The 27,106-nt window shown below is 43.1% G+C and overlaps 1 protein-coding gene across 1 annotated transcript in view; it reads left to right on the top strand.

Annotated features, from left to right (window-relative positions):
- Positions 1–1,369: 1,369 nt before the first annotated feature.
- Positions 1,370–27,106, top strand: part of LOC146189032 (uncharacterized) — a 39,120-nt gene continuing 13,383 nt past the window's right edge. Inside the window, exons 1-6 of the mRNA XM_084603198.1 lie at positions 1,370–1,465; positions 7,871–8,042; positions 12,584–12,735; positions 16,018–16,273; positions 23,363–23,526; positions 25,718–25,809. Of these exons, the coding sequence (XP_084459324.1) occupies positions 1,402–1,465; positions 7,871–8,042; positions 12,584–12,735; positions 16,018–16,273; positions 23,363–23,526; positions 25,718–25,809 (900 nt within the window). The 5' untranslated portion in view covers positions 1,370–1,401. The remainder of the gene's footprint in view (positions 1,466–7,870; positions 8,043–12,583; positions 12,736–16,017; positions 16,274–23,362; positions 23,527–25,717; positions 25,810–27,106) is intronic.

The raw sequence follows: 27,106 nt of genomic DNA, 5'->3' as shown, positions 1-27,106 counted from the left end.
GCGCGATACCACTCCCAGCGTCTCATCCATCTTAACTAGTCTTCGAGCCTGCTGGAGTCCAACTTTGTGGGCAGCTCGACAGCGAGAGGTTTGAAAATTGGGATGGCCGTTTCTTTGTCATTTGCGCGGGCTTGTGGCGCGTCGTCGTCGGGCATGGCTTAGTTAGGGTTAACGTGCTACCGTGTTACGACCGCTTTTCGTAGCGTCGGGTCATTTGTCCTCCCTTGGCACAACACTAGTACCTCACTAGTACTGCCAACATGTGGTAGTTACTGGTCACGCGTTAGCACATAGTTCACAACCATTTATGCCAGCGCGGTCGGCCGGCGACAGGAGAACGATACACACGTTTGTGAAGAGTCGCTCCCTGCTGTTTCCACGTGTCATTGGGCTAACCCGTACGCACTTCTCTCGACGCGACCACTTGCGGCGTGGTGTCGCCCTGGCCGATGACCGATAGTCCACGACATCATGAAGACGTACCGGTTAGTCCAACCTAAATCCTTTAACGCTAGAACAGCAAGCAATAGGTGATACGATGAGCAATACATCCAACAAAATATTTGCAGTCGCTCAGCTAAGCTAGGTCAAGGTATATGGAGAGAAAGCTAAGGTTTTAAGTTGTCAAGCTTGCTGATCCGATATGTTAGGCTATACAGGGTAAGCTATTGAGGCAGCATGGCTATTTTTGAGTTGCGTAAAGCACATGTGTATACAGTTTTACGTTTTATGGCAACAAAGAGTTTGCCATCATGTCCATTTTGAATTCAAGCATCTAGACATGATGGACTCTCTTTGGTACTTAAGATGACGGTTCCCCATCGGGCAGTCTGAACGTGAGGATCCGATGCCAAGTTTAAGCCGAACTTCACCTTCACACATTCGCTCAGCTTCGACTTCTTGCTGTAACGTTGGACGGTCTTCTCCTTGTAGTTGACAGCATTTGTCCGTCTTTGCTAATCCAAGACTTGGCCCCGCCGTTTAGTGAGACGTTCTCTATCACGACAATCGATTACGATTATCATGCGTGATGGTCACGATGGAGGATAGCGGAGCGTGCGTCACACGCGGGTGTCACACGTGATGGACACGATGAAGGGTGGAGCATGCGTCACACGCTGGTGCCGCGAGAAGACCGGTAGAACTCGGCGCAACCGGTTGTCATGACAACGGCGCATGCGCAGTAGTGGCGCCGGCTGGGCACCGCGAAATGCGTTTCTACTAGCCTAATGTAGCATTCGCTACAAAATTTAACTCTGTGGGGGGGGGGGGGGGGGGGGCGCCACCATTCCTCTAACGACGCTGCTCTTTCATCGTCTCTCTCTTTCTCTAATTGCGTTTTCAGAAACCTCGTGCCGTCTGCGGAGCCCAGTTTTGAGCGCCCCGTGAGGTCACACCAACATGTTATGGCAAGACTCGGAGCGAAGCGTCATCGCAGCCCTGTTTTTCACCTGCTTGGTTCAATGTGAGTATCAAAACTTTCAGTTTCTTTCTGCTTGCTTTTAAATAAAATTTGCTTTTTATTACCACTGTCAGTGGAGCGGAGATGCAGAAAGTGACTTTTCAGCCCATAGATGAGCATTTCGTTATTGGCTCCGTTTCCTGAAACCCGGCTTACATAACTAATGACTGTTGCATGTGAATATGCACAGCTTATTAAAAAAATGCTCCGAGACTTTATACAGTCATGGCTAGAAGCGTAATAAAAAAAATACCCACTTTGAATTTTACCCTCTTCCCAGCAACTCGACTACACGTTTTATATTCCCTTTGACCAGAGGAGGAAAACTGAGCGCATACGGAAAGCGCACCATGCATTCATGCCTTTCGCTCTAGATATTTTCTTGAAATAACCCCCCTGAAAAGAAGGACACTCACGAATTTTAAGTAGAGTTTTCTTCTTCGCCTTCATGTCATGAAGACATATGTGGCTCTCTGTATCGTGTCTTTCTCGTTAAACATTTAGTTTGATTCACCGCCATAGTTAACTGACCAGGTCCAATGCTCGCACTTTAGCAGAAATTTCAATTGCATCGGGTCTTAAATTTCTCAACTTTCACATGTTCTCTCGGGCGATCGCTAGTGTTTTGATTGTTTGTTTGCCTGTGTGTGTGTGCGTGGGTTTGTGTGTGTGTGTGTGTGTGTGTGTGTGTGTGTTTGAAAGGTTTAGCTTGGTTTACCATGTCAGCACTGATTTTTACCTGCTGACACAGTATTGCTAAGTAAAGGGCGTCTTTTTTTCAGGGGGGGGGGGAGGGGCTGGGATGATAATGGTTTATTGTACCGTGTTGTAGAAATAATACGTGTTCTTACAATCTTATTTAATCATATATTTTCTACTTTTTCTACTTCTTCAAAAAGGCTTTGCACAAAGTTATCATTATAAGCATATATATGAACAGATGAATAGTAAATTACCTATTTTGCGTCAAAATTAGAACAGGAAAGTTACGAAAATGGTTTCCGTGCAGAATGCATCAGCTGAGACTGTATCATCCAGATATGATCTGAATTCATAGTCGTTTTGGTGCTAAATGGTGCATTTTTAGGCTTGGGAGCCGAAGCATCTTAAAGGTGCCTTTGCTGAAATGAAGTCTCCATCACTTTTCTATCGAGCGTATTGTTGTTCGAAAGGTCCATTCCTGATGTCATACATAGAGCATGCCAAAAACCTGCTTGCATTGTGTACCTAAACAGGACACATTTTTTTTTTCGCTTACGTCGCAAGGTGTAGGGCTGCCAGATCGTATCTTGTATATCACCGACGCGTGTACTAAAACTTATGTTGTGCGTATTAATGGCTTCAAACCTTTACAGACGACGTGACCAGAAATAAAATTGGCACAAAAAGGTTTCCTACATAAGGAAATACTTTTTATGAGCGCATCATTACGACACATTACCGTACCGAAAAAGACGAACCTAAGCTCCATCCTTTTTCAATAATCTGGGACAAAAATTCGAAGCCGTCATACATAACCGACAACGGCAGAAATGTATGGGAGCCGTGAAACATTTACAGCTGAAGTCAATACCCTATAACACCACATCCGTCATGCAAAGCGACTTGGTGTGAGATTGTGAAGAAGAAAATAGATAGATCAGCTATTGTAGATCCGATACACGACGTTTATAGTAAATGAATGTTGAGCGACAACCCAGCCACATGGTCAGTGCGCCTAATACACCCACTTCTGCCGACATTTTCCTACATGGTGTGGTCGGAGCAGAAGTCTCACAGTAAAGGAATGATGTGTAAATATTTTTGAGAAATGCAGCACCAGAAACACCCTCGACAGCACAGAGGTGAATGGTTCCTGGGAAGTGGTAGCAAAAGCAGTCGTCATACGACTCCACTTTAGATGCCCCGAAAAATGCTTGTGCAGTTAGTGCCTTTCTCATGCGCAGTCTACTACATTAATATAAAGGTAGAATTTAACTGCAAAGTAAAAATTGCTGTTGTTCACCTACGGTTAATCCTAATGGTGTAGCAAACGCGACGGCCCTTTGGCTATGCTAACGTTCTGCTTATAGTGGAGCACAAATGTTAGGCAACTGCTTAAACTCTATTTATACGAATGAAGACGCCCAGATGACCAGCTGTGATGGCTGAGCTTCAAAATACAGGCATGATTATAAAACAAAAGTAACTTTTTGAATTTTTGGAAAACGTTTTTTTTTTTTAACGACTTTGCGCAGCGCGTTCAAACTACTGTTATCATTACCTACATCAACCGGGGAAATCGGAGAAAAGTTATTTCGGCTTATACTTGATGGAGGTTTGCGTAGCAAAAATTCTAAAACGCAGTTATTACAATTTTGGTGACAAAAGAAATTGTTAATAATTCTTATATTGTTCTATTCCTGGATTTATAAGAAAAACACAAGTTCGTATCATATAATATCTGTGATCGTACCTTGTTTCACAAGTGATTTCAGAAATTTTATCTTTGACCTACTTTTGCTCCTTGACGGTAAAATCAAATAGCGCTCACTTCAACAAAACACTTTTCTCTGCACAACTTAGACCAAAGGAATTGCGCAGAAATACCAAAACGCTAATTTATTTTTATAATAAGTGGCGGTTGTCGATTTTGGAGCTCGGACGTTTCGTATGCAATGACCCTGTAGATACATTCGAAATGGCATTTAACTCGCTCTATAAATATCCCAGCAACTCTAAGCTATGAGTGAAGAACTTTCTCTTGCTGGTACTCAATCGTTACTCGTTCAGGCAGAATATAAGTTGGAATGGCTGTTACTTTGGCGGCTCATATAAGGCGAGTTTATTCGAAGCGAAGGAGACAAGTACGGTAGCAGCATGGGCAGAAAAGTGGAACAGGAGATTGCACAGGGACAGTCGGGGTTATGGTTAGGTGAGGTTGCGAGAAGGAAGTTAAAGTATCTCGGAGTTTTTCACCGCTTGTTTATGCTTTATACCTGTCCCTACCTTCGAACTGCAGTGGTTGGTGCCATCGAATCTGCCGTCTTGTATCCTCTAGTATACTTATTTACTTGCTTGCTCAGTTTCAACAGTGTCCCATTTTTCTTTTGTCCGCACTCCTGTTACAATATCATTAAACAATGACAGTATTTCAAACTAAATGCACAAATAATTAAGAATCCGGCGTTGGTGCTGTTGCTTCTGTTGGCGATCTGAGCAAACAATCATGACCATTCTTCTGGCGGGCTGTAACTGACAGATCACATGGCCGGATACTGATTTGTCGTCGAGTTTCGCGAATTCACGAGACCACATGGCATGTAGGAATTTATAGGCGCTGCTGATTAGGGCTTTTCCATAGCGGGTGGTTGCATAGATAACGCTCATCTTGGCTTTTTCTATGTCTTTGTACATATTCGATCACACTTGTCTAGAGCGCTCGAGCGGTGCTGTGCGGAGGAAGTAAAGTGAAATTATGAGCCGGGTACAAGACCTTACTGATATTACTTGACATCTGGCGCAGCCTCAAGGGCACGTAAACTGCACAGGCACAAACGCGTCACCCCTGACAAAGCAGCAGCATGGATATTTCACGTAAATTGCTCTGAAACACATCGCTCCAATGCAAGTGTGATCAGCTGTGTAATCGTTCCTTGCCCTAGATGTTTTAAAAATTAAAAATGACACGGGAGCAAGCCCCGTATTCTGCCTTAACAGCTGAGGGGTATTCGAACCCTATGGGAACACTGCATCCTTTAGCAGACTGGCTACCCCTAGATTACGAGGTAAGTTTGTAGCACTTTCCAGTGGTCTTTCACAAAATGCATGTGTGAAGTAAAAGAGGCACAAATTAGATGAGTGGTAATTAAGCCAGTAGATAAACCGATTTCGTGAATGAGGATCCACAGTGCGAGCCACCAGATGACAGTCGTTAGCGATGTCGACTTATGTCTATAAAAACTAAGCTTCTTGCACGCGAAAACTCACCCAAAGAGAAATGTATGTGTCGCTTGCCCCGTCGCTGGGATCGGCTGAAATAGAAAATTTCGCTCGTCGGCTAGAAGTGCACGCCCAATTTTCAGGCTCTCGCTGGCCGTTAATGGATAGTCACATATATCTCATTCCTCGAGTTTGGTGTTCATCTCAACAAGGGCGTCGTTTTGGCCTCTGCGCTAGAGATTTTGCATTAGATGGTATGAATTCGCAAAATTAAAAAAAAAAAAAGAAACAATCTTCTTGTCGGTCACTGAGGGTGCAGTATTTCCAGCGGGCTAAGTGCAAGCACATCGCGGCCTTATGAGAGTCGGGGAGTACGAATTCCCATCCCGGAAGAGTTTAAAAAACAAATGTATTTTGGTCTCGTTCACTGCCATCTTGTCTTTTTTATTCTAGTATGGGGTGCCTGCAATAAAGCCGATACTCATAATTCGTTTTTACTTCAGAAAACAGCCCCACGTGCGATGTGCCCAACCATTGTGCCCAACGGGCCCACCTGCGAAGCAAATCTTTTTGAAATCTTTCATGTTCGTAATTTTTCCGATTCTACTACTTGATTAGTTTTGGTCTATCGTTTATGGGGCTAAACGTCCTAAAGCAACTCAGGCTATGAGAGATGCCGTAGTGGAGGACTCCGGAATCTTCGACTACCTGGGGTTCTTTAACGTGCACTGACATCGCATAACACACGGGCACCTTGCTTTTCGCCTCCATCGAAAAGCGGCCGCCTAGGCCGGGATTCGATCGAACATCCTTACGAACAGTAGTCGAGCTCCGTAGCCACTACGCCAGACCGGCGGCGTCCTAGATTTTCAGTTTGGCAGTTTAGGCTTTGTTTAAAATTAAAGAAGATTTCTTATCTTTCCGAAATACCTGTTTCTCTAGGAATACTACATATGGTTTTCATACGGTTGCCCAATTCTCTGAAATTTCTAGAACCAACTATGGAAAGCGAAGTATTAATAATCAAATTGCAGCTCTGTGTAATGTACATAAATCTCTTATTGAAGTACTATAGTGTCTGTCTTTAAGACAGAAACGAAGACACGTTTTCCTTCTGTATACCTTTCAGCTAATATTGTGTTACTTCCGTTCCGTTGCTAGTGTTCATGATTTCTTAATTTTCCTTCATAGTTTATTTCCTTTTTCTCTCCTTATATGCGTATTGTGAAAAGTGTTTGTTTATTGCCAAATAGTTGCTTAATTCATTTGTTTATATTTTGTATTTTTGTATTTCGCTTTTGTGTTATTATCGCTGCATATCTTTACAAACACGTTTGTTGTGAATATTTTTTGTCTGTTTCTCCACGCATTACCACGATGTCGAATCCGGAGGGGTGTAGGTCTTGCCTGGAGGCTTCCTTTCCCTTCCTCCTTTAGCCTCACCTCTGGGTCATATTGTACCATACGCGCCAAATAAAATGCTGCTCCTGCTAATGTATTACTACCCACTACAACTGGAGGCGCGTTGTTCACTACTATATTTTTGCCTGTCAAAACAAGGCCAAGTAATCGTTTACGGCAGTGTTGACTAAGGCGCAGTGCGCTGACACATCAAGATAGGGCAACTGTGCTGTCAAAATATGATTGGTCGTCGGCTACACAAGCGCGCCAGCTTGCTCATCATCCCAGTACTGCAGCGCTGCCGTAGAAACAAAAATATTTCTTTTGCCCTGACTGACAAGCAGGCCCGTAAATGTTTCAAAAAAATAATACACAGCAGGTTACAGGCGTGTTTACAAGCAGTGGAGTAGCGCAGACATCGAAACCGCTGCGCAAATCGCTGTTGACCTCTCTTGCATGAGACTTGCGACGGAAAGAACGACGAGCCCCTTCCCCGCCCCACCTATTCGCGTCTCTCTCTTTTTCCGGCACATGGTACTCACACTTGAACTCAGAATTTATGTGTTTCTACTGGCTGTTACCTAGCGTCATAATCATCTGAAATATTTAAAGTTTACACATATGCAAGACTTTTGATTTGCATACATAGGTGTTTAAGCAGAAGTCGGCATCCCTGCTTTTAGGTATATTCAGTCTTTGGTGCGGCCAAACCATGCCAACTAGTTTAGATCAGTGACGCAAGACGACAGTGCACTTTCCTGCTCAGTAACACAACCGCTACCCGCACTTCGTCACAGAAGTCGGTTGATTCCGTCCATTCATATAGTTTAGCTAGCTAATGTTCAAGTGTGTATACGCCGAAGCGTCTTCCTTACTTTCTTAACACACATCTATGCGTTCTAGCCACCTCTTTCAACATAGATTGCTCTTCTTTTCCTCCGCTTATTCGTATCCTCTTTCTACCAAGGAAAAAAAAAAGCTCTATTTCTAATTGCGCGCATCTTATGTAGGAAGCTGGTAGCATTAGTCAGGTCAGTTTTAATCAACAGAACTGCAGCACGTGATTTGCGCATTATTTATGTGCAGGGACCTGCTATGAAGTCCACGCAAAGCCACTTAAGGATGACAACCTCGTCGTTACCATAGAAGACATCCAGCGTCTCGGCGAGGAGAACATGGACAATGCCACAAGGAGCTACGTCGCCAGCGGGGCAGAGAAAGAGCAGACACTTAGAGAAAATGCAGAGGCATTCACACGGTGAGCATCGTTGTTTCATAGAGGCGCCCCGCGGCATTTTTCGCACATGTACTAATTTTGCCGCAGATTTCAAAGTACTCTCCTCTTGAGTCTGCTGAAGTTCCGGAATAGTACTGAATGGTATGCTATAGAATGCTTTGCTAAGCATTTTTTGCACGGCGCGGCATTTTTCGCACATGTACTAATTTTGCCGCAGATTTCAAAGTACTCTCCTCTTGAGTCTGCTGAAGTTCCGGAATAGTACTGAATGGTATGCTATAGAATGCTTTGCTATACTGTAATGTGATGTGGAATGATAACGTATGTTATCGTATTGTGGGGTAGACTGTATGATAAGGTACCACACGGCGTAGTCTGGAAGGTAATATTGGGATTAACTTTTCAAAGCGACATCGGCTATAAGGGACATCATAGCGTAAGGCTGCGGAAGTATCGACCAAACTGAGCTCTTAAACGTGAACAAACATCGTACATTGCACAGGCGCCTTGCGTTTCGCTTCCAACAAACGGCAGCCATGGTCACAGTTGGATCATGCATCTTCGCGATCACTAGTCCAGCGCTGTAACCCGTGAGCCACCACGATGTAGAAGCTCTGATTGTTGTTGTTGTTGGTGGTGGTAAAACATTTATTGTGGGAACCAGGATACATTACAAGGGTTGAGGTGGTTCCTGATCCCGACTGGTGTCTGCCAGGCCGTGCCTGGCAGCGACCGTTTCAGCCCAGTCAATCCGCATCTTTTGCGCTGCTGGGTCCAAGCTGGAGACCGCGATCTACCAAACCTCTTGGTCCGTGAGGCCCTATTGGGGCGGTGGCTTCAAATCTTCGCATAGAAACATTATGTGATAGGAGGTGGCTCGGTTCCAAATACGTCATTTTGTTTCAGATCCACTGCAGTTTTGCATTTATCGTGTCATGACTACGAAACCGTCCCTTTACGAGTATTGTCAAAGGCTTCACACCAGTTCACACCTGCAATGCATTTTCTGTGGAGTAAAATGTGGATCTTGCTTCCTTGCATTTAGGAATATATAATCATCAAAATCCTAATTTACAGTGGCCAATTCAACCAATAAACGTAAACACAGTATGCGTCTGTCAGTATACGCAGAAGTAATCCAGACAGATTATTTACATAACTTAAGTAGCGAATTAGGACGTTTTACATGGACATGTTCTAAAGTGAAAGTTTCACTAGCGTCATCACGCGAAATTCATCCCGCGTCGTATTTGTGTCCACTCGGCGGCACCCATCAAAAGGAAATCGCTAACTGATCGTCATGTGGAGCCACATTTCCTCTCTTTGGTATCAAGGCTGTGACGAAATCTTTGAACAGTGTTGGGATGGTGTCACGTTTTTCCGCTTCCTACTTAGAATGCATCTGCAATTGAGGCTGGACGTGCGTTCAAGATAGGAACCGAACTGAGGACATGTGCATCGACTCGTACGCCTGATCACATTACAGCAGTACGTGACGCAGTACTGTGTCTAAGGGTGTGAGATAGTTCGCTCCGGTAAAGGCGAAACAGTAAAATGGCAAATCGCTACAGGTCCCGTAGTGAATTCACGTCGGTCATCGGCAGACATACTGGTTGGGCGCGGCTAGGCCTCGCAAATGCATCGTCGGTGAAGAGAAACAGCAGCGACGTATAGAAGACAATCACGTAAGAATGCGGCCAGAAGTGCGGAGAGAGGAGAGCTCAGTGCTAACGAATAAGACTGCTCGTTTGCGCTCGAGGGGCGCACTAGGAGCCACACGAGTGGAGTTTATAACACTCCACCCTGTGCCTCTCGTCTCTTTACAGTAATAACACCCGAACTTCGCCTTAAAAGCATGTGGATATATTTGCAGCTTAATATAGCAGCCTATAAATGTGATACATTCACATTCCCACGCGTAAACGGCCTAAAGTGTTTTCGTTTCGAAAGTAATAGTTTTCGCATATTGTTAACCTTCACGATAACAATAAATATATCCGCAAATCTTATCTCGGTAGGATCCTTGGTTTTTGCTACTAATTTTTAAAAATACGCCTTATTGGTTTTATAAGGCTGTGTGGCGTGCATATGAAATGAAGGACGAACTTTGCAAGTAAATGTTAGTGCTATAGTTAGAAGCCTTGGCTCTTTTATCGCTATGTTGACAAACGTAGCTTACAGTATTTCGTAACAGCTGCCTCACAATTAGTCAGTAACAATTCCCAGCGGATTTTTATGCAAAATCATTGTTATTCGCTCTGAGCGCATTATAAAATTCAGAAGCAACATTTTGCTTCATGTCGGAAGCTTAGACCATTCACATCAATGTGTTCATAAGAAATACCGTGTAATGTTCCAGTCGTGCCTCACAAACAGATTCAAAAACGCCGGCAATTCGTCTTGTATCGCAGATTTAGCTACTTGCTGGGGGCACAGAAAAAAAAAACGTTAAGAGGTAATTTTCTGCCTCACACCAGAAGTTTCGATCACTCTCATCGACGTGAAACAAAAAATTAAGATGCCTCAGAAACTGGCAACTGATTTTTTCTCAACTTTTGGCTTTATACAAGTATAAGCTGCTTTGAATATTTGCCAAGCCACCTATGGTAGCCAGTCGATAGACGTGAACCAAATGTAATATGGCAGTCAACTGTAAATGCAAAATATTTCCAGGGTTCCTGTTCAACAATGACAGCTCTATTGAAGACTTTCTTAGCTGGGTTTCAGTTTTCTCTGCCTTTGCAGCAGTAGTAATCACGTTTTAGATGCTATTGATACAACAGCACCTACAGTACTTCCAGTAATAAGCACCATGAACTAAGTTGGAAAAAGTTGCTTTCCTCCATAAACTTATCGTTGCCAATTGCGCAGGAAAAGTTATTCAAGCTATAAACACTGCGTCTAGTACACAACTCAGCAAATTACGGGTTATCTTTGCATAGATACAAAGCACGTTGTTGTTTGCCGGGCTCTGCTGTATATAGCGTGGTGAAGTCTACTGGAATTATGGGTTTTGCCGTCTTTTACTAAACATATCGCGGGATCCCTATTCAGTGCGACTTCTTTTGCAACGACGAGGCATCTGTGAATACAGGCAGGGAGGATAGCTGCTGGCTGGATTGGTAAAAAATATTAAAACGTGTAAATAAGCAGGCTTGCAAATTCAGGCAATGCATCAGCCATGCTATGTGTTTCTGCGTCCGTCGTTGTCTTTGCAATTTATTATGGCTTTCAATTACAAAATAGGCACTGCTCTCAGAAATTCGGCCTATCACTTATTGTGCGGAGCCTTAAAACTCCATGCCTTAGGAAATATTTTGTTGCAATCAGCAAGAAAGCACACACGGTATTTGGCCAAGCAGAATTTACAGGATGCAATATATTCCACGTTTCTGTGGTGCTACCTTTGAAAACTCGTGACACATATTTTGATAATTTAATAAGCTATTATTTTTAAGAAGGAGTCATACCTGATGCCGTAGTGCTTAAAAACATGCAAATAAAAGCGATTGAATGCTAGTATAATGTAAAAACGCACTGCGTATGTTATAGCTTCTTGCCTGGAATGGTTGCCCACGATCATTCTTCAAGAAATCATTGATGCCAGGTGCAAGTTTTTGTCGGCTGGGGACCGAAAGCATTTGAAAGGAAATTTTCCTGACATGTATATGTCTAACGAGACGGACATTTCTTAGTTATAAAACGCAAAAGAAAAACCATCTTGAGGCACTTAAGACCCCTTAAGAGCGATAAAGCGAGAACCTTTGTGGCTACTTCTAATATAGCGTTTATTTACAAAACCCGCGATTAAACAGTGAAGGACACTGGCTCCTTCTATGTAGGATTTGAGGTTAGTAGCTCCACTTGACGGTGATTGCGCGCACTCGTTAGGGCGCTTCGTCTTCATAGCTGGAAGCACATGACATGCGTCACGCTTCCTCATAAGGACTGGGGTTAAGGCGCCATCGTTGTGCCCTTACGTTTGCCATAGAGACGACAGGAACTCTAGATAAGGAGACATGAAGTGTCTCTCACATGCTCGGCGTGTCGCAGTCTGTGAACGCGCTCGGCTGGTGATCATAGGGTCGGAGTTCAATTTCCGTTGAAGAATTTTTTTTTCTTAAATGTTAGACAGGACCCCAACGATATCTCGGAGAATTCTGCAGGCATAGCTTGCAGTCAGATCTCGCCCAACCGATATTTTCACCATGAGCCAAGTAAGGGTTCCGCATTAAAAACAATCTATAAAATAAACAGTTGGGCACAGCGCTTGAAAAAGCATCTAGTAACAGCATGTAATCCAGTACGATAACACACGTCAGCTCGTATCATAAAAAGCCCTCTGAAGGCATACAGTCATTCTGAACATGAATTGGCCTTTCAGGATGGCGATCTCGTAACGGTGGTTCTGTTTAAAAACTTTCCCATAATGCAGCACGACTAATAACAAGCAATCACGTGGCAAACCATAGTGGTGTAATTTTTTTTGCCGTTCCTATGATGGCATTTTTTTTCGCTCAAAGTTACATCGCAGTTTCTCTGTTGCCTTACTGCTTACGCAGGTTTCGGTTTCGACCCCGAACGCTAGTGGACGTGTCCAAGATAAACACCGCCACAACAGTGTTGGGCAAGAGAATATCCTTCCCGATCGGCTTTTCACCAACAGCCGCTCACATGATAGCCAACCCGGTCGGCGAGTTTGGTACTGCGAAAGGTGAGACGCACAAGAGATCTACTATGCTGTCATCGCTATGATTCCAGTTGCAATTCCAAGCCTTTCATTTCAGTGTAAGCCGAGAACCTAGCAAGCTGCCTTCTCTCTGATGGGAGTGGCAGCTTAATCTATTAACTAGATTTGCGCCTAATAATAATAATAATAATAATAATAATAATAATAATAATAATAATAATAATAATAATAATAATAATAATAATAATAATAATAATAATAATAATAATAATAATAATAATAATAATAATAATAATAATAATAATAACAACAATAATAATAATAATAATAACAACAATAATAATAATCTTCATTGAACACCCAGGGATCAGCACAGAAAACGGGCCTAGCTAGGCTTGTGTGACGTGGCCCACCACCGTCGGCTAGGCGATGTGGATACAATATAGCGGCATGAATTGCAATATCAACGAAGAAAAGAAACACAATAATTTGAAAACAGGTTGTACATAAAATGAGAATAAGACTAAGGAGTGGTTACAGTAGCAAGAAGGTTTGACATGCACAGTCTTTGTCAAGGGGTCTGCTTTTGACCCACTTCGTGCAGCCTGTAATGCATTTCCAGTGTTCCTAATCTCTTGACAGTAAGAAGATTTTTTGTGCAGCCCTCTTCAATGGGAAGGGCCTCCAGTAATGATAAATCAGCGCCACTACACGGCACAGAAGTAGACTCCCTGGGCTCTACACTTTTTTTTTTTTGACGAAGGCTGTACCTACATTTATACGTGAAAAACTTTCAGTTGACAAATTTTATAACATGTCTAATAAATACTTCAATTCAGAACGCGAATCAACGGAAAAACATTTATCTGGCAAATTTTTAAGCACATTTGGGACATACACGTGGCGTCTTGCTGCTCCATACCTAGTCGTGAAGCGCGGAACACCAAAACGTAGTTCATTCAGGCGTGGGCTGACGTGCGGGTGTTTCAAAATCATCGGTCCAGATATGTCGCCGCACAACCGTAGAAGTAAACAAAGTTTGAAAGGAAGGCATGCTAAGCTCATGAAAAAAACTATCTGTCCAAAAATGTGAGGCGATTGTAGGCTACAGTTTTTGAAATGTTTATTAAAAGGCTATCAAATCTGTTTGCCAATGTTCAGAATAAAAACCGTAAACCGTTATAGCGTATCTTAACACAATATAAGCAAATGAATGAACTATCATATTTTTATCTGAAACGGCGCCAAACGAACAGACGACAACTCTACGTTTGGAGCGCATGCACCCCATGGTTTTGCCATGACAAGTCATTGTCGAATTGCGCACAGGGTATTTAATAGCGCTTGTGCGTTCAACAAGATGTGTGTTCAATAGCGCTTGTGTGTTCAATTCCAGTGTTCCTGATAAAGGAACACTGGAATTGTCGTAGCCCTATTCTTTAAGGTATTTTTGAAACATACAGCTTTTGTCTTGTTTTGATTGACGGCAAGCTTGTTATTAGAAAACCAGGTCAGCTTTCTGCAGCGATTGCTGTGCTGTCTTTTCACGAACATATTTGTAAGAACGAAAATGTCGTCCATGTATTTAAATACTTTACCTCTTGAAAATACAGACAAATATATTGAAATGAAACGGGGATAAAATAGACTTTTGAGGGACGCCGGCATTGAAGGTAATTTGCTGCTTGTATGTTCGGTATCTACCACAACCAGTTGCGTCCAGTCGGAAAGATAATTCCGAAATAAAGCGTAGAAAGGGACCCTGGAAACGAGGTATAACTAGCAAAGCAATATCTTATGGCAAACTGTAACAAAATCTTTAAATACGTCAAGAAACAAAGCAGAACTAACATTATTGTGTTCAAAAGTTGAATATAATTTATCTGGAAATTTAGAAGCACGATATTGTACCCCGACTTGGCACGAATTCAAATTGTCTGTCAATCCCCTTTGAACACTTCTGGAGAAAAGAACCTCGAGTAAATTTTTTCTACGATTTGCAGCAGTATAGGGTGAATTGATATCGGCCATTAATTTTTAACATCAGATTTATTTCCGACCTTGTACAGCGGTTTAACTAAAGTCTTTTTTAGAATTTTTGGTAGGATGGCAGTGCCTAGAAAGCCATTGAAATTGAAAAGCACAATGTCGGAAAGCACCGCAAACTTTCGTCTCAGCGTGCTCACAGACAAGCCACCTATTCCTGATTATTTACGGGTACGAACACTGAAAACGATTCTGGAAAGGTTAGACTTTTAAAGCCGCGCTAAAAAGGTGGACGCTATAGGATAATCTCTCAGCGTCAGTTCTTGACGAAGACTTGAAGACTGCTGCAAGTCTTACAGAAGAAGCTGTTAAACAAATTAGCTGTATCAGTAACATTTTCGGGAAAATGTTACGACATTGGTTTTGACACGTTTGATTTCCCTCTGAGATGGTTTATAAGCGACCAAGTTTTGCCCATGTTTCTAAGCAATGCATTAAATTTATGAAAGAAAAAGCGGGGTTTTGCAAAGCGGAGAAGAGCTACAACCTTACTTCTAGCCATCCTATACTCTAATTGGAGGCTTTCGTTTTTCGGGCCTCTTTGCCTGTTTTCCAAAGCTAGTCTCTGTTTGACATGGCTTGTATAATATCAGAATTTATCAAAGTACAGCCTCTTCTGCACTTTTTAACCATTACCGACTGAGAAAACAGTTCGAAAAGAGACATTTTCTCACAAAAACTATCGTAAACTTGCTTTATGGGCCTACCGTCAAGAGAATACCAGTCAAACTATGTAATAAGGTAATTAGGCGTGCATTGATCCATAAATGTGATATGAGCTTTAGACGTCTTGAGGAACTTATCACTTGAAGGCTGTGTATTAAAGAGCGAAACATTTAAATTCACTGAAATCATCTGTTATAGGTTGTGTCGTCCGTGATATTAATAAAGCGTACTCTCCTGTCAAGGTTACTTGGAATATTAGTAATTGAATTTATTAAAAGCAATGAAAGAAAATATCTTCATGGTCTGCGCAAACCACTCGAAAGGACACTGCAATACGTTCATTAACAACACATATTTAAGATACTTTTTCAGTACCGTGTTACGAGCTACTGAACACATTCATGTAACCTTTCTTTACATTAGTAAGTACCTTCTAATAGTATACATAGTAGAATTGGAAATACGCTAGTGAAGCCTTGCTGCATTGCATAACCCAGCTGTGTCGTACCTTGAGAGAACGAATTAATACTATGTGGGTCTCAAGAGTTCCAGAAGCCATAGTGTTTTTTATTCGTCGACGTTTTTCTTCTGCAGCTGCCCGTGACGCCGGCACGGTGATGATTGTCAGCTCAATGAGCACCGCAACACTAGAAGACATCAGAGCCTGTGTGCCTGACTTGGTGCTTTGGCAACAGACCTACATCTTCACAAACCGGTCCATCACGGAGTCTCTGGTGAGGAGGGCTGCAGCGCAGAACTTCGGTGCCATCGTCGTCACCGTGGACTCCCCAGTAGCCGGACAAACCATCAGCCTGAGCAAGAACATGCTCCGTCTTCCTGAGGGCCTCAGGTCATCTCTTATATGCACACCGTTCGCTCACAGCTCATAACGCAGTGCGTCTTAGAAGGGTACTTACAAATGGTTTCATTCGACAGTCCAACAAATAGAATGACTATAAATAAATATGGTCCTGGACAAGGGCTTACCTCCATTACCTTTATCTTGAGGGCCAGCGTGCAATAAGTCTGCAAAAATATATCCGATTTTATCCGTTTCGGCCAGTTCATTATATGCAATTCTTCATATTGTTTTAAATATATCCTGAGTCATTGTACAGATATTCTGAGCTTAAATTTAAAAAGTGGGAAGCCCACTTCTTTCTTTGGTTGGATTTTAGGCAGCTTTTGGCTAGCTATTACTGATCTTTAAAACATCGGAGGCACCACGGCCGAGAGCAAGATTGGTCGCCGCAAGGAACGAGTCTGTTTTTTCATGACTGAGCGGTCTACACACACAGTCAAACTTTGTTGTCAGAGGTTCGATGCAAAAGTAATATTCAGCAGCCCCGTTACATATACCTTTCGTATACCGAGAAGAAAGGAGAGGCCGTAAGTGTTTCGACGCAAGTCTTCTGGTCTCGGGTATATATAGGGTATTGGGAGAATGGCTTTATTGCATTCTATGGAGAGGTTCCAGGACATTGGCTGTCCGTTTAGGTTGTGATCATTATTTGGGGACCTGCGTAAACACGATGCGCTCTGCTCCACATTTCTATCTTTACTCATTCCAGAGTGATCTAGCAATCCGTGGCATCCAACTGGGACATACGGTTGAAACAGCATGCTGTAATTGATTTCTGTCTGTGGCACGTTGTACGCCCATCAGCCGTCATTGCCGCCTGACTTCACTTCACTTGAATGACTGGGTTGACGTCAGCACTGTACGGAGGTTGGCATGGCCTACGAAAGACCATTACGGCCGCATCAGTTCTCTAAGGTTAGCACAAGCTAGAAGGCCTGTCGAGGCCTACGATGAGAATGACAAACACCGAGTGGACGAGTTTATTCGGTGCGATTGCATGATCAAGCAACATGATATTCCAACAACAGTAACCGTTTCCATTGATTCAGTGAACAACATGATTATGTATCTCTGAGTTAAAAAAGGCTTGTGCTTATTGGGTTCCTCGACAACTGACGACTGGAGGTAAAGAGTCGCGGAAGAGAATCCATCAGCAGCTGCTCAGCAATATGAGCAAGAAGGTGGCGGTTTTACTCCCAGAATATTTGCTGCAGTCTAGTCTAGGACACACCGCAAGGATATGGAAACGAAGTGCCAGTCGATGGAGAGCCGCCAAATATCCTCTCCTGTGCCAAAAAAAAATCAAATTGTCCCGTCTCCTCGCAAAGTGTTGTGGACTCCCTTCTATAAATGGGATGGTGGCTTGCGTGCTGAATTTATGAGACACAGTGTGATAGCAAACTGAGAAGGCGACGGTGGCACCCTAAAGCGACTGCTGCCCAGATTGTAATGTACTACTAAATATACGTGTATATAGGAAATTCTCCCACCATGACAGTGCATCTAAGCACACAAGTCACGAAATTCAGGAAGCACTTTTGTACCTGAGGTTAGGAGACATTGCGCCTCAACCTGACTATTGTCAGGATCTTGTGCCCTATAACGTTTCGCTTTTCCTACCACTTAAGGACCGCCTTAAGGGTCAACGTTACACTTGTGACGTGGTGGAAGCGTCAGCTCACCAATGGTGTCGCCAGAAGCCACCAGAAGTCTTCGCCCGGCGGCATGAAAACACTTGTTTTGGGTTGGCCGAAGTGTGTTAAGTGTAGTGGGATCTAAATTGAAAAATGATACCGAAAATTACACCAGTGATACATGTGTCGGGACTATGTGTCGAACACAGATAAAAATATGGCAGCAGTTTTTAGAAGATGAAGATGATAGCAGAAGACAAGTAGAAAGACGTTGAAAAAATACTCTCGTCCCGAACGCGCACCTGTCGACGAGCTGAGCTCCCTGCCATTTCTACCTGTTCAGCGCTCCAACATCAAACCCTCGTCGCAGCAAATTGGTCGTCAGGTGCGGGGTACGCGTATACCCTCACGACGCATTCTCAACCACTGGAGTCTTTTTGGGAGATTCTGGTGGACTCTGCTGGCAAGGAAATAACTACATGTGTTACGCCGGACGGCGTAACACATGTAGTTATGTAATGTCATGTCATGTCATCCTGTCTCTATAATGTGCCGTTCACATTGGAATGATTTATGGATACAATACTTAGTGGTCTCAAGCGGGACATCTGTATGTGCTATTTAGGTGATGTTATGTTTGGCCGTGATCTTACTGAGCGTAACACGCGACTAACTATTGTTTTAGACTGTGTGCAGAAGGGTGGTCTTGTCCTACATTAGAAAAAGTACCGTTTTAGCTACCGTCAAGCGCTGGTACATCGACATCTCGTCGATCGCCATAGAGTTCGGCCTTATCCACGGAAGACTACAGAAGTTACTGCGTTCCAACGCCCACATACTCAGAAGAGCTCCACAGTTTTTTGGGGCTGTGTTCTTCGTCTGGACAATTCATCCTGTGATTTGCCGATGTCGCTTACCCCCTGACGTCCCTTTTGACTGGACTTCAGATTGTGACGCGTCTTTCCACCAGTCGAGGTTTCTTCTTACTTCCCCTCCCATACTACGGCACTTCAACCCATCCGCTCCAACGGAAGTCCAGACTTATGCAAGTGGGTCTGCTGGGGGGGCTGTGCTTGTAGAACGTTCGGAAACCGGCGAGTATGCAATTGCGTATGCTAGCCGTTCCCTCAGCAACCCTGAGCGCAACCGCACTGTTACGGAACAGGAGTGCTTCGCTGTAGTTTTCACCATTCAGCGGTTTTCGATTTTGGTGCTACCTGTATGGACGCCATTTCACTGTTGTGGTGGATCATGATGCCCTGTGTTGGCTATACTGACTAGCAGCTTAGGTTTGACTTCATCCAGAGTTAAGGGTCAGCAACAAGCAGCAATAGACGCAGTGCAAAGAGGGAATAAGTAGAAGAGTTCAGAAACCGGGAGAGAAGTTGGCATGGGATGAATCTGAGTCTGATAAAAAGGCAATATACCTAGCTGTGTAAAGGTTAGTCTGCAAGTTGACGATCTAGACAAAGGTTAGCGAGAGAATATACGGGGAAGTAAGCCAGTACTGCAGATTAGTTCTACAATTGCTTGGGCTGGCTTTTGGAGAGTGACATTGCGCAGCTTGTGCGCACCGAATTCCGATTTCTATATTGTGCTTTGTAAAATGCGAAACAGGAGATCTAGCAAGTCATTTTTGAATAAGACTTAAGCATCGTCAGCTAGGCCACAGTGCTAGTTTGCTAAAGGAAGGAAAAGACGAGTAACCCTATAACATTTATAAAGAAGTTGGCTGCGAGCGAAGCACATTTTTGCTTGCGTACCTGAAAAGCGACCTGAGAATAGGTGGACAGATTAGAAGTTCAGAGTGATATGACATAGTTTTTCGTGCAGTGGTATCCTCATGGATTAGCAGGAAGTGTTCACACGTTTTCGGCGGGGACTTCAGCAGATCTTGTTGTGCAAGATGACAATTTTTTTGAGATTCTGATGAAGAGTGGTCTAGAAAAATGTCCTGTAATGCGCCGAGTATATGACTCAGGATGGCTCCGCTCACACGTTACTGCGGTAATATCCACATGCCGATATCGAATACCTTTGTAAAGCGCTGGATAGCTCTTGGCAGGGTATTCCCTGCTAACTTTGAAAGGTGTAGAACCAGCCATGATCGAGTGCGGAAGAAATCAGCCCTCAAGTTAGTGGAGCACGCTACGAAGTTATGTGTAGATCTTCAATTCATTGCAAGTATTGTCCAATACGTCGAGTATACTTTCATGGGAGGCTCATTTAGAAGCTTTGCGCACATCTACAGTGAGAAAAGCAACCATTAGAATTATGCAAGATCAAAGAAAGTCTACGCTGCTATGACGAAAAGGTATTGGACAATAGGAAAGGAGAGAAGTAGTTTGCTTGATTAGGACGGTCGAGGAACGACTTGAGGGCCATGCGTTAATGTCCCGCCAAGGTGTGAAATGCGCGAAATAGAACGCGAGTTATTTAGGAGAGTTTGCATTGTTTCAGTTTCCGGTCATTAATGATTTGCTGATCGGCGAAGAGTTCCTTCTGGCCATTGATTAAATCGAATATAGCTTCGACTAAAATCTATTCGGCAAAGACGGGAAGGTTTTCATAAAGTGTTTATGTGTGTGAGTCCTCCCAAGCGGATACGTTGGTTGAGTTGATTTGCGTAATAGCGGCATCATTCACTGAAAGGTTCAATGGGTTGTCAAGTTCTGCATTGAAGTATGTATACTTTACACGGTACAGACGTCATGTATTAAATTGGGGTATGTAGATATTGGTAGAATATTTGATTACATCATTCAGGCTGTGAAGATATGCCATTTTTTACTTAGGCAAGGGGGGCGCGGAATCTGGAAGGGTGAAGGAATGAAGTTTTATATCTATAAGAATGCTCAGATATTGCCTCCCGAGTCGTATTTCGAAAGCATCATATTGTCATTACGAGAAAAGCCGATCAAGTCTTTGGTGCACTCGCAAGTGCTCCGAAAACCACAGCATTCCTGTGGTTTGGTTCGGTTTGCAGAGTTCAACCTTACAAAGCGACTCAAAGTATTAGGAACGCCGTAGAGCAGGGCTTCAGAAATTTCGACCACGTGGAGTTCTGTAATGTACACTGACATCGCGTAGCAAAGGGCTGTTTTGCTTTTAGCCTCCATCGAAAAGCTGCTTGCGGCCGAGATTCAATCCCGTACACTTGGCTTCAACCATCGTGCGCCCAAACCACTAATATACCGCGGCGGAGCCAGTATGCACATTTCAAATGGTAATTTACAGAGGATATAGCCAGACACTTTACTGGTCGGTAGCTTTAGTGGCGTGACAACATGCTATGGCGAATTTTTAGCAGCTGGAAACTTGAATAGAACACATTGGGTTGGAACTACATATACTCAGACATAAAACTCTTAGGCCAAGCAGGCTCGTTCGTACGGACTGTTAATACAGAGATGCATATTTAGCGAGATTTCTAATTGGGCACGCTGGTTCGGTTGGTGAAACGATCTTTTCAGCCTGGACCTGAAGGGAGATGCACACAAGAGGAGCGCTCGTCGTTTCTACTGTGGGCGTTTCCTTTGCGTTAGGCACAATATCTGACTTCATATTTAAGTCTCCCTTTCTTAGTAACTAGCAATGCCTATAGTAAGCATTAGACAGCGGGTGACAAGGCTGGAACTGATTGGCCAGCCGTGTCATGAAGCACTTTCAAAGCTGCGTTAGGGGTAAAGCTTGTAAAACATTACGCATTGCCATGACGTATACTTATGGTCAATATGCAAAGTAACATGTTTCAGCATCTCGCAAAGCGGCGTAATATAACATCACGTATTGTCACGTCAAACGTAAAACGTCCAAAGTGTCTCGGTGCCATTTCTAATGTAAGGAGCCATGCATCGCCTTGCACAATTGGCCCTAGGGCATAGCTTCCTAGGAGGAGACTTTGGTAGTAATCTTCTGCAAAAAGGTCAAGTGCGACCTGAGTTATGCGTTCTATTGTTGGAGCTAAGCGAAACATAGCAGCTGGTGTCGTTTGAGAAGGTAAGAACCCCAGCCAGCTTTGAGAGAGGGGGTGCGTTGAGAAATTGTGGCTTCTTTTGTTGCGCCGCAAAGAAAGTGCACCTAGTCCTGTAAGCTTAGCCTGGATGCTGGGTTTGAGAAAAAGTTTAAAATCCCTTCAGGCGCCAAAAAACGTTTTCGAAAGGAAACATTTTTGTTTGCACCAGGCATGATCAGTAGGCCATGCAGAATGCAAATATACAAAAAAATGCGCAAAAATATTTATATTTTGTTCGCGTCCATATATGTGGACATGGCGCTTCAAAGCTGCTACATGAATGAAAACATTTTAGCATTTTCTGCATTTTATAACTAATTATTAGGCATGAATAAATGTTTTTCTCTCAGAATGCCTTGCGCTTTCAAGACTAAGATCTTGAAAGCATATAAGCAGATAAGCATATTACGTGCTGTTCTCCACGAAATAACAAAGTGCCGCAGCCACTTTCACAATTTCGGCATTAATACACCGTGTCCACATTTGTGGATGCGAAACTTTGAAAGTGCACTGAAGCACTTTTTCAATGTCTAAGATAACAAAATCTGGCATGTAACATCTACATTTCCTTATGGACACCTTCATAAAACGAAATAGTATTATTAGGCATCGGTTTAGAAAGAGGCATGCAATAATTAGAGCTGCTGATTCGTCCTGGCATAAAACGTTGCGACGTCCATCTTTGCTTGCTGTTTACAAAAACATTTCGCATTTTAGCATTTTCTGCATTTTATAACTAATTATTAGGCATGAATAAATGTTTTTCTCTCAGAATGCCTTGCGCTTTCAAGACTAAGATCTTGAAAGCATATAAGCAGATAAGCATATTACGTGCTGTTCTCCACGAAATAACAAAGTGCCGCAGCCACTTTCACAATTTCGGCATTAATACACCGTGTCCACATTTGTGGATGCGAAACTTTGAAAGTGCACTGAAGCACTTTTTCAATGTCTAAGATAACAAAATCTGGCATGTAACATCTACATTTCCTTATGGACACCTTCATAAAACGAAATAGTATTATTAGGCATCGGTTTAGAAAGAGGCATGCAATAATTAGAGCTGCTGATTCGTCCTGGCATAAAACGTTGCGACGTCCATCTTTGCTTGCTGTTTACAAAAACACTCGGCAGGGTGGCTTCGAATATTACGGGTGCCAAATTCAAAGGCAGAAATTCGCAATCCATAGAAAGATATAGGGAAATTTGGGTCGTGTCCACACATGTTGACACAGCGCCTGAAGGGGTTAAGGTTTTTTCCCACTATTGCGAACGCTTGCCGTTGCAGTCTACACGCTTGCATTCTAAGCTCAGATATCGTTTGCTTCCATTCAAAATTACTCAAGTGTTGGAGATTTATACTCTTGAAAGCATAACACGAATCTCCTATATTACAATATCGAATGGCTTCTGCCGGTTCACGTGCAGGTTTGCCAACTTGGAGGCATCGAGTCCAGGTCATTCCTTCACATTTGAGCCGGCTAGGGAAAACTTCGTGGGAAACCTCCTCTCACCTACGACTACGTGGGAAGATATCCGCTGGCTACGACAAATTTCTCACCTGCCCATTGTCGCCAAAGGTGTACTAACTGGTTAGTACTGAATAGAAATGCACTATATTTTGTGTGCGTTCTTTCCTCTGACCATCCGGGGCAGCGCAGTAGTAACAACACTCGACTCCTTTGCCCAAGGATGCGGGATTGAATACCGGCCTCGGCGGCCGCTTTTCGGCGGTGGCGACACGCAAAGCACACGTGTGTTGTGCAGTGTCAGTGCACGTTAAAGAACCTCTGGAGATCAAAATTTTAGGAGCCCTCCACTACGGTGTCTATTGTGGCCTGAGTCGTTTTAGGACGTTAAACCCCATAAACCAAACCCAAACCATTCCTTCTTTCATCTGTAAAGGAGCAACGCATTCGCGGTCTTACTTGGACAAAGGCCTTTTATTGAGCGTAACTATAAATTTTCATCGTGCAGTTCCCAAAGCAGTTCCCCAGCATTCCAATAATGATTTCCATGATTCTGAGTGAAAGAAATCATTTTCCTCCACTCAGGCTTTTATACTTCAGGAGACAGAAGATGGTAGAGATGCTTTTCAAAATGTAAAGTTACAACAATGAAACTAGCACAAATAAACACCTAGAAAGGAGACCTAGAATCACCTAAATTATTCCCTCTGCAACATAACGATTCTTAGAAGCTATCATAAGCGTGGCGCATCGTGGACCTTTTATACGTTACTTCGCCCTCCCTCCCCTCATTAAATATGTCCCGATACTCGTCCAAGGTTTTCCTGCTCTTTTGCTTTTCATTATTAGGTTTTTTCTTGTGTCCGATACTTTCGATAATTTTGCTCTTTGCACGCGCCTTTTCAATATTTGTTCTTACTTTTTTCGTCTCTTTTTCTTTTCTTTCTATTGCCGCCCTCCTGACCTCCTTCCGTTCTCTCTCTTTCTTGATTACTTTATTCTCGCTGCATCTATCTGGTCTTTAATTCATTGCAGGTACATTTCTTATCAGGTTAGTCACTACGTGCTGTTATTTATATCTTTTTAACACGTTAACATTCTTGGTCTGTGTATTTAGTCATTTCTTTATCCCTGTCAAGTATTCTTTTGCAGTGTATTTCTCAGCACGTGTTAATAAGGAATCTTAAATCATCTCCAACAAAAACATGCCCACATTAAGCCTGCTCCTTCTACCGATTCATCATATACACGCCACACTTCGCTTTATCCTGATACTGTCGCTTTCGTATCACTTTCTTCAGGTCAGAGCTTACATGTTCCCAGTCCAGAAAAAGCCGTCTTAAAAAAAAGCATTATGTCATTACTCATTCCACTTGCTTCCCCTTCAATCCAGTGTTTTTCTTCGTGATCGAAAGCGTAAGCACATCTAGCTAGTCATGGCAAATATTCGCTGGCAAACACACTGCCCCTCAACCCTTGTTCTGTTTGCTTTCATTGAGTACCCATAGATTAATTGTTTTTTGATTGCTGAAATCCTGCCCTTACCTAGTAAGTGGTATTTTATGTGCGATTAGTCTGCTTTTCTATTGCTGCTCTTATGTATGCAGTGTTCACTGCTGCATGTATAGATTTGAGAGCACGACGGGCACACAACCGCAGACCATTTTATCCTGTCACCACTTCTGAATTGTTAAGTTAAAGCCTTTCTTTGCTTATTAGTTAAGCGACTCTGGTTGAAAGCGTGATCATAAGGCAGATCCAAAGCCGACAGAACGCAATCGATATAACAAGCCAAAAAAAGACAAAATACCGAATTCTGCTATGATTACTGCTCTATAATGCCTTAATGATGTATGCGTCAAAATAGACAGATCCATAGCCAATTAAACAATAACCAATTAACAAGAGAACATTGGCTACATTGGATAAAGCATCTAGAAACTGTGTAATCAATGGCTCGTCCAATCCAGAAAGGTCGTAAATCAATCCAGAAGACAAGAATGCAATCGAGTAGCCACATAACAAGCTAGCATTGGCTAAATTGGTTTAAGTGTCTAAACACTGGGTAATAAATAGCCAGAACCCATGTCATACAAATAAAAAAGTAAATAAAAAGTAGTCAGGAAAATACTAATGCGAATAAGTAAAACAGAAAATAAAAACTAAAAAATTAAAGTGTAAAAAATAAAACATAAAGAAATGTTTGCGCCTTACTGCACCTAAGCCATCTTAAGTGCCCCCTACAAAATTTCAGACTGACGGGCGCGGAAGTGATGACAGAAAGAATGATGAAAGAACTGTATTTTGGTTACAGCTGAGGCAGCGCTGAGGGCTTTGGAATACGGAGCGTCAGCAGTCCTTGTCTCAAACCACGGTGGCCGACAGCTAGACAGCGTCCCGGCAACGGTACATCTTTTCTTCCTATCTTACTGATGTCTTTCGAAAATATGTCGAAGCTGTTTTCGCCGCTTTAAATTATTTTGATTCTCAGCCGTTTTAAAAGGCTGTCACGATAGCTGGGGTGTACGTCTCACACTACAAGACCAAAGGCAAGTCATGAAAAAGCAGATTAGCGCAATACCTCGACTCAAAGCAATTTTACGGCGACGACAATTAACATCCCAGGTTTGAGTTGGCGGTATCTTGATCAGCAACTCCATCGTGTATCAGGGTAAATTTTCTAATAGGCCTCTTTAGAAGGCTGTGAGACGCGGAGATAGCAGGAAACCTCCACACAGGAATGACGGGCAGTCTTCCAGGGCGTTATCGTTAGAAAGTACGCCCACAAATATGGCTGCATGCAGTAATAAGTTACAACAATCATGATGCCGTAGTGAGTAACGGCACGTAGCTTGTAACGACCCCAGATAAAATCACAATCAAAATCTACGAATAACTGTACTGCGTGCAAGAACGTGGCAATATTTTTTACTGCTATTCACGCGAGCAACCATTGTTGCCAACTTGTGCCGGCCATGTTAAGTCTTATCTGTGTCTGACAATTATTCGTGAATGTGGCCCTGCGGAACTTTCATATCTTATCAGTTATAATAGTGCTTCCACTAGTTCCCCAAGGATATCAGTGAATTTAAGATTGCGAGACACTGACAAGTGCCTGAGACATCGCTTTACTTCATGCACTGGCAACATAATGGACACACGTAGGAGGCATGCGATTAAACTCATATTTACTACCACAGTAAAAAAAATGAGAGCCAACCGCCTATTAGGCGTTCGACTGAAGAACGTTAGGTCACGTTTGGTTCGGTAACATCAGAAGGTCCCGCCTGCGCGTCCATGGACGTGCATATGAGGACGTGCTCGTTTCAGGCGTTGTTTCAATTTCTTCAATGTAACGAAGTGGCGTCCGTCTACAACCACTGGGTCGGCCGTAACAGCCCTCTGAAGGTCGGCCTCATTACGGTTTCGAGGAACGATGTTCGCCGACGCGAATTCTCGAATATGTTGAATCGTAACAAGACTAGCAACTCCGTGCCTCATATTGCATCAAATCGTGTGCCGCCACTGCAAATCAGCTACGCCACACAGGTAGTCCACAATTTCGGCAGCAATGGTAGCTATAAGTGGCCCAAGCTTGGCGCCCATCAGGATGGAATATATATAGCGGAAAGCCAGCATAGAGGGTACAACTGTTCAACGCAAATATCTGGGCTTGGCATGAATGAGCTTGTTATGTCCTTAT

Source organism: Amblyomma maculatum, chromosome 5 (genome assembly GCF_055883805.1).
Source record: "Amblyomma maculatum isolate TAMU_Amacu chromosome 5, ASM5588380v1, whole genome shotgun sequence".
In the NCBI taxonomy this organism is placed as follows: Eukaryota; Metazoa; Arthropoda; class Arachnida; order Ixodida; family Ixodidae; genus Amblyomma; species Amblyomma maculatum.
This window is presented reverse-complemented; position numbering and strand designations above follow the sequence as displayed.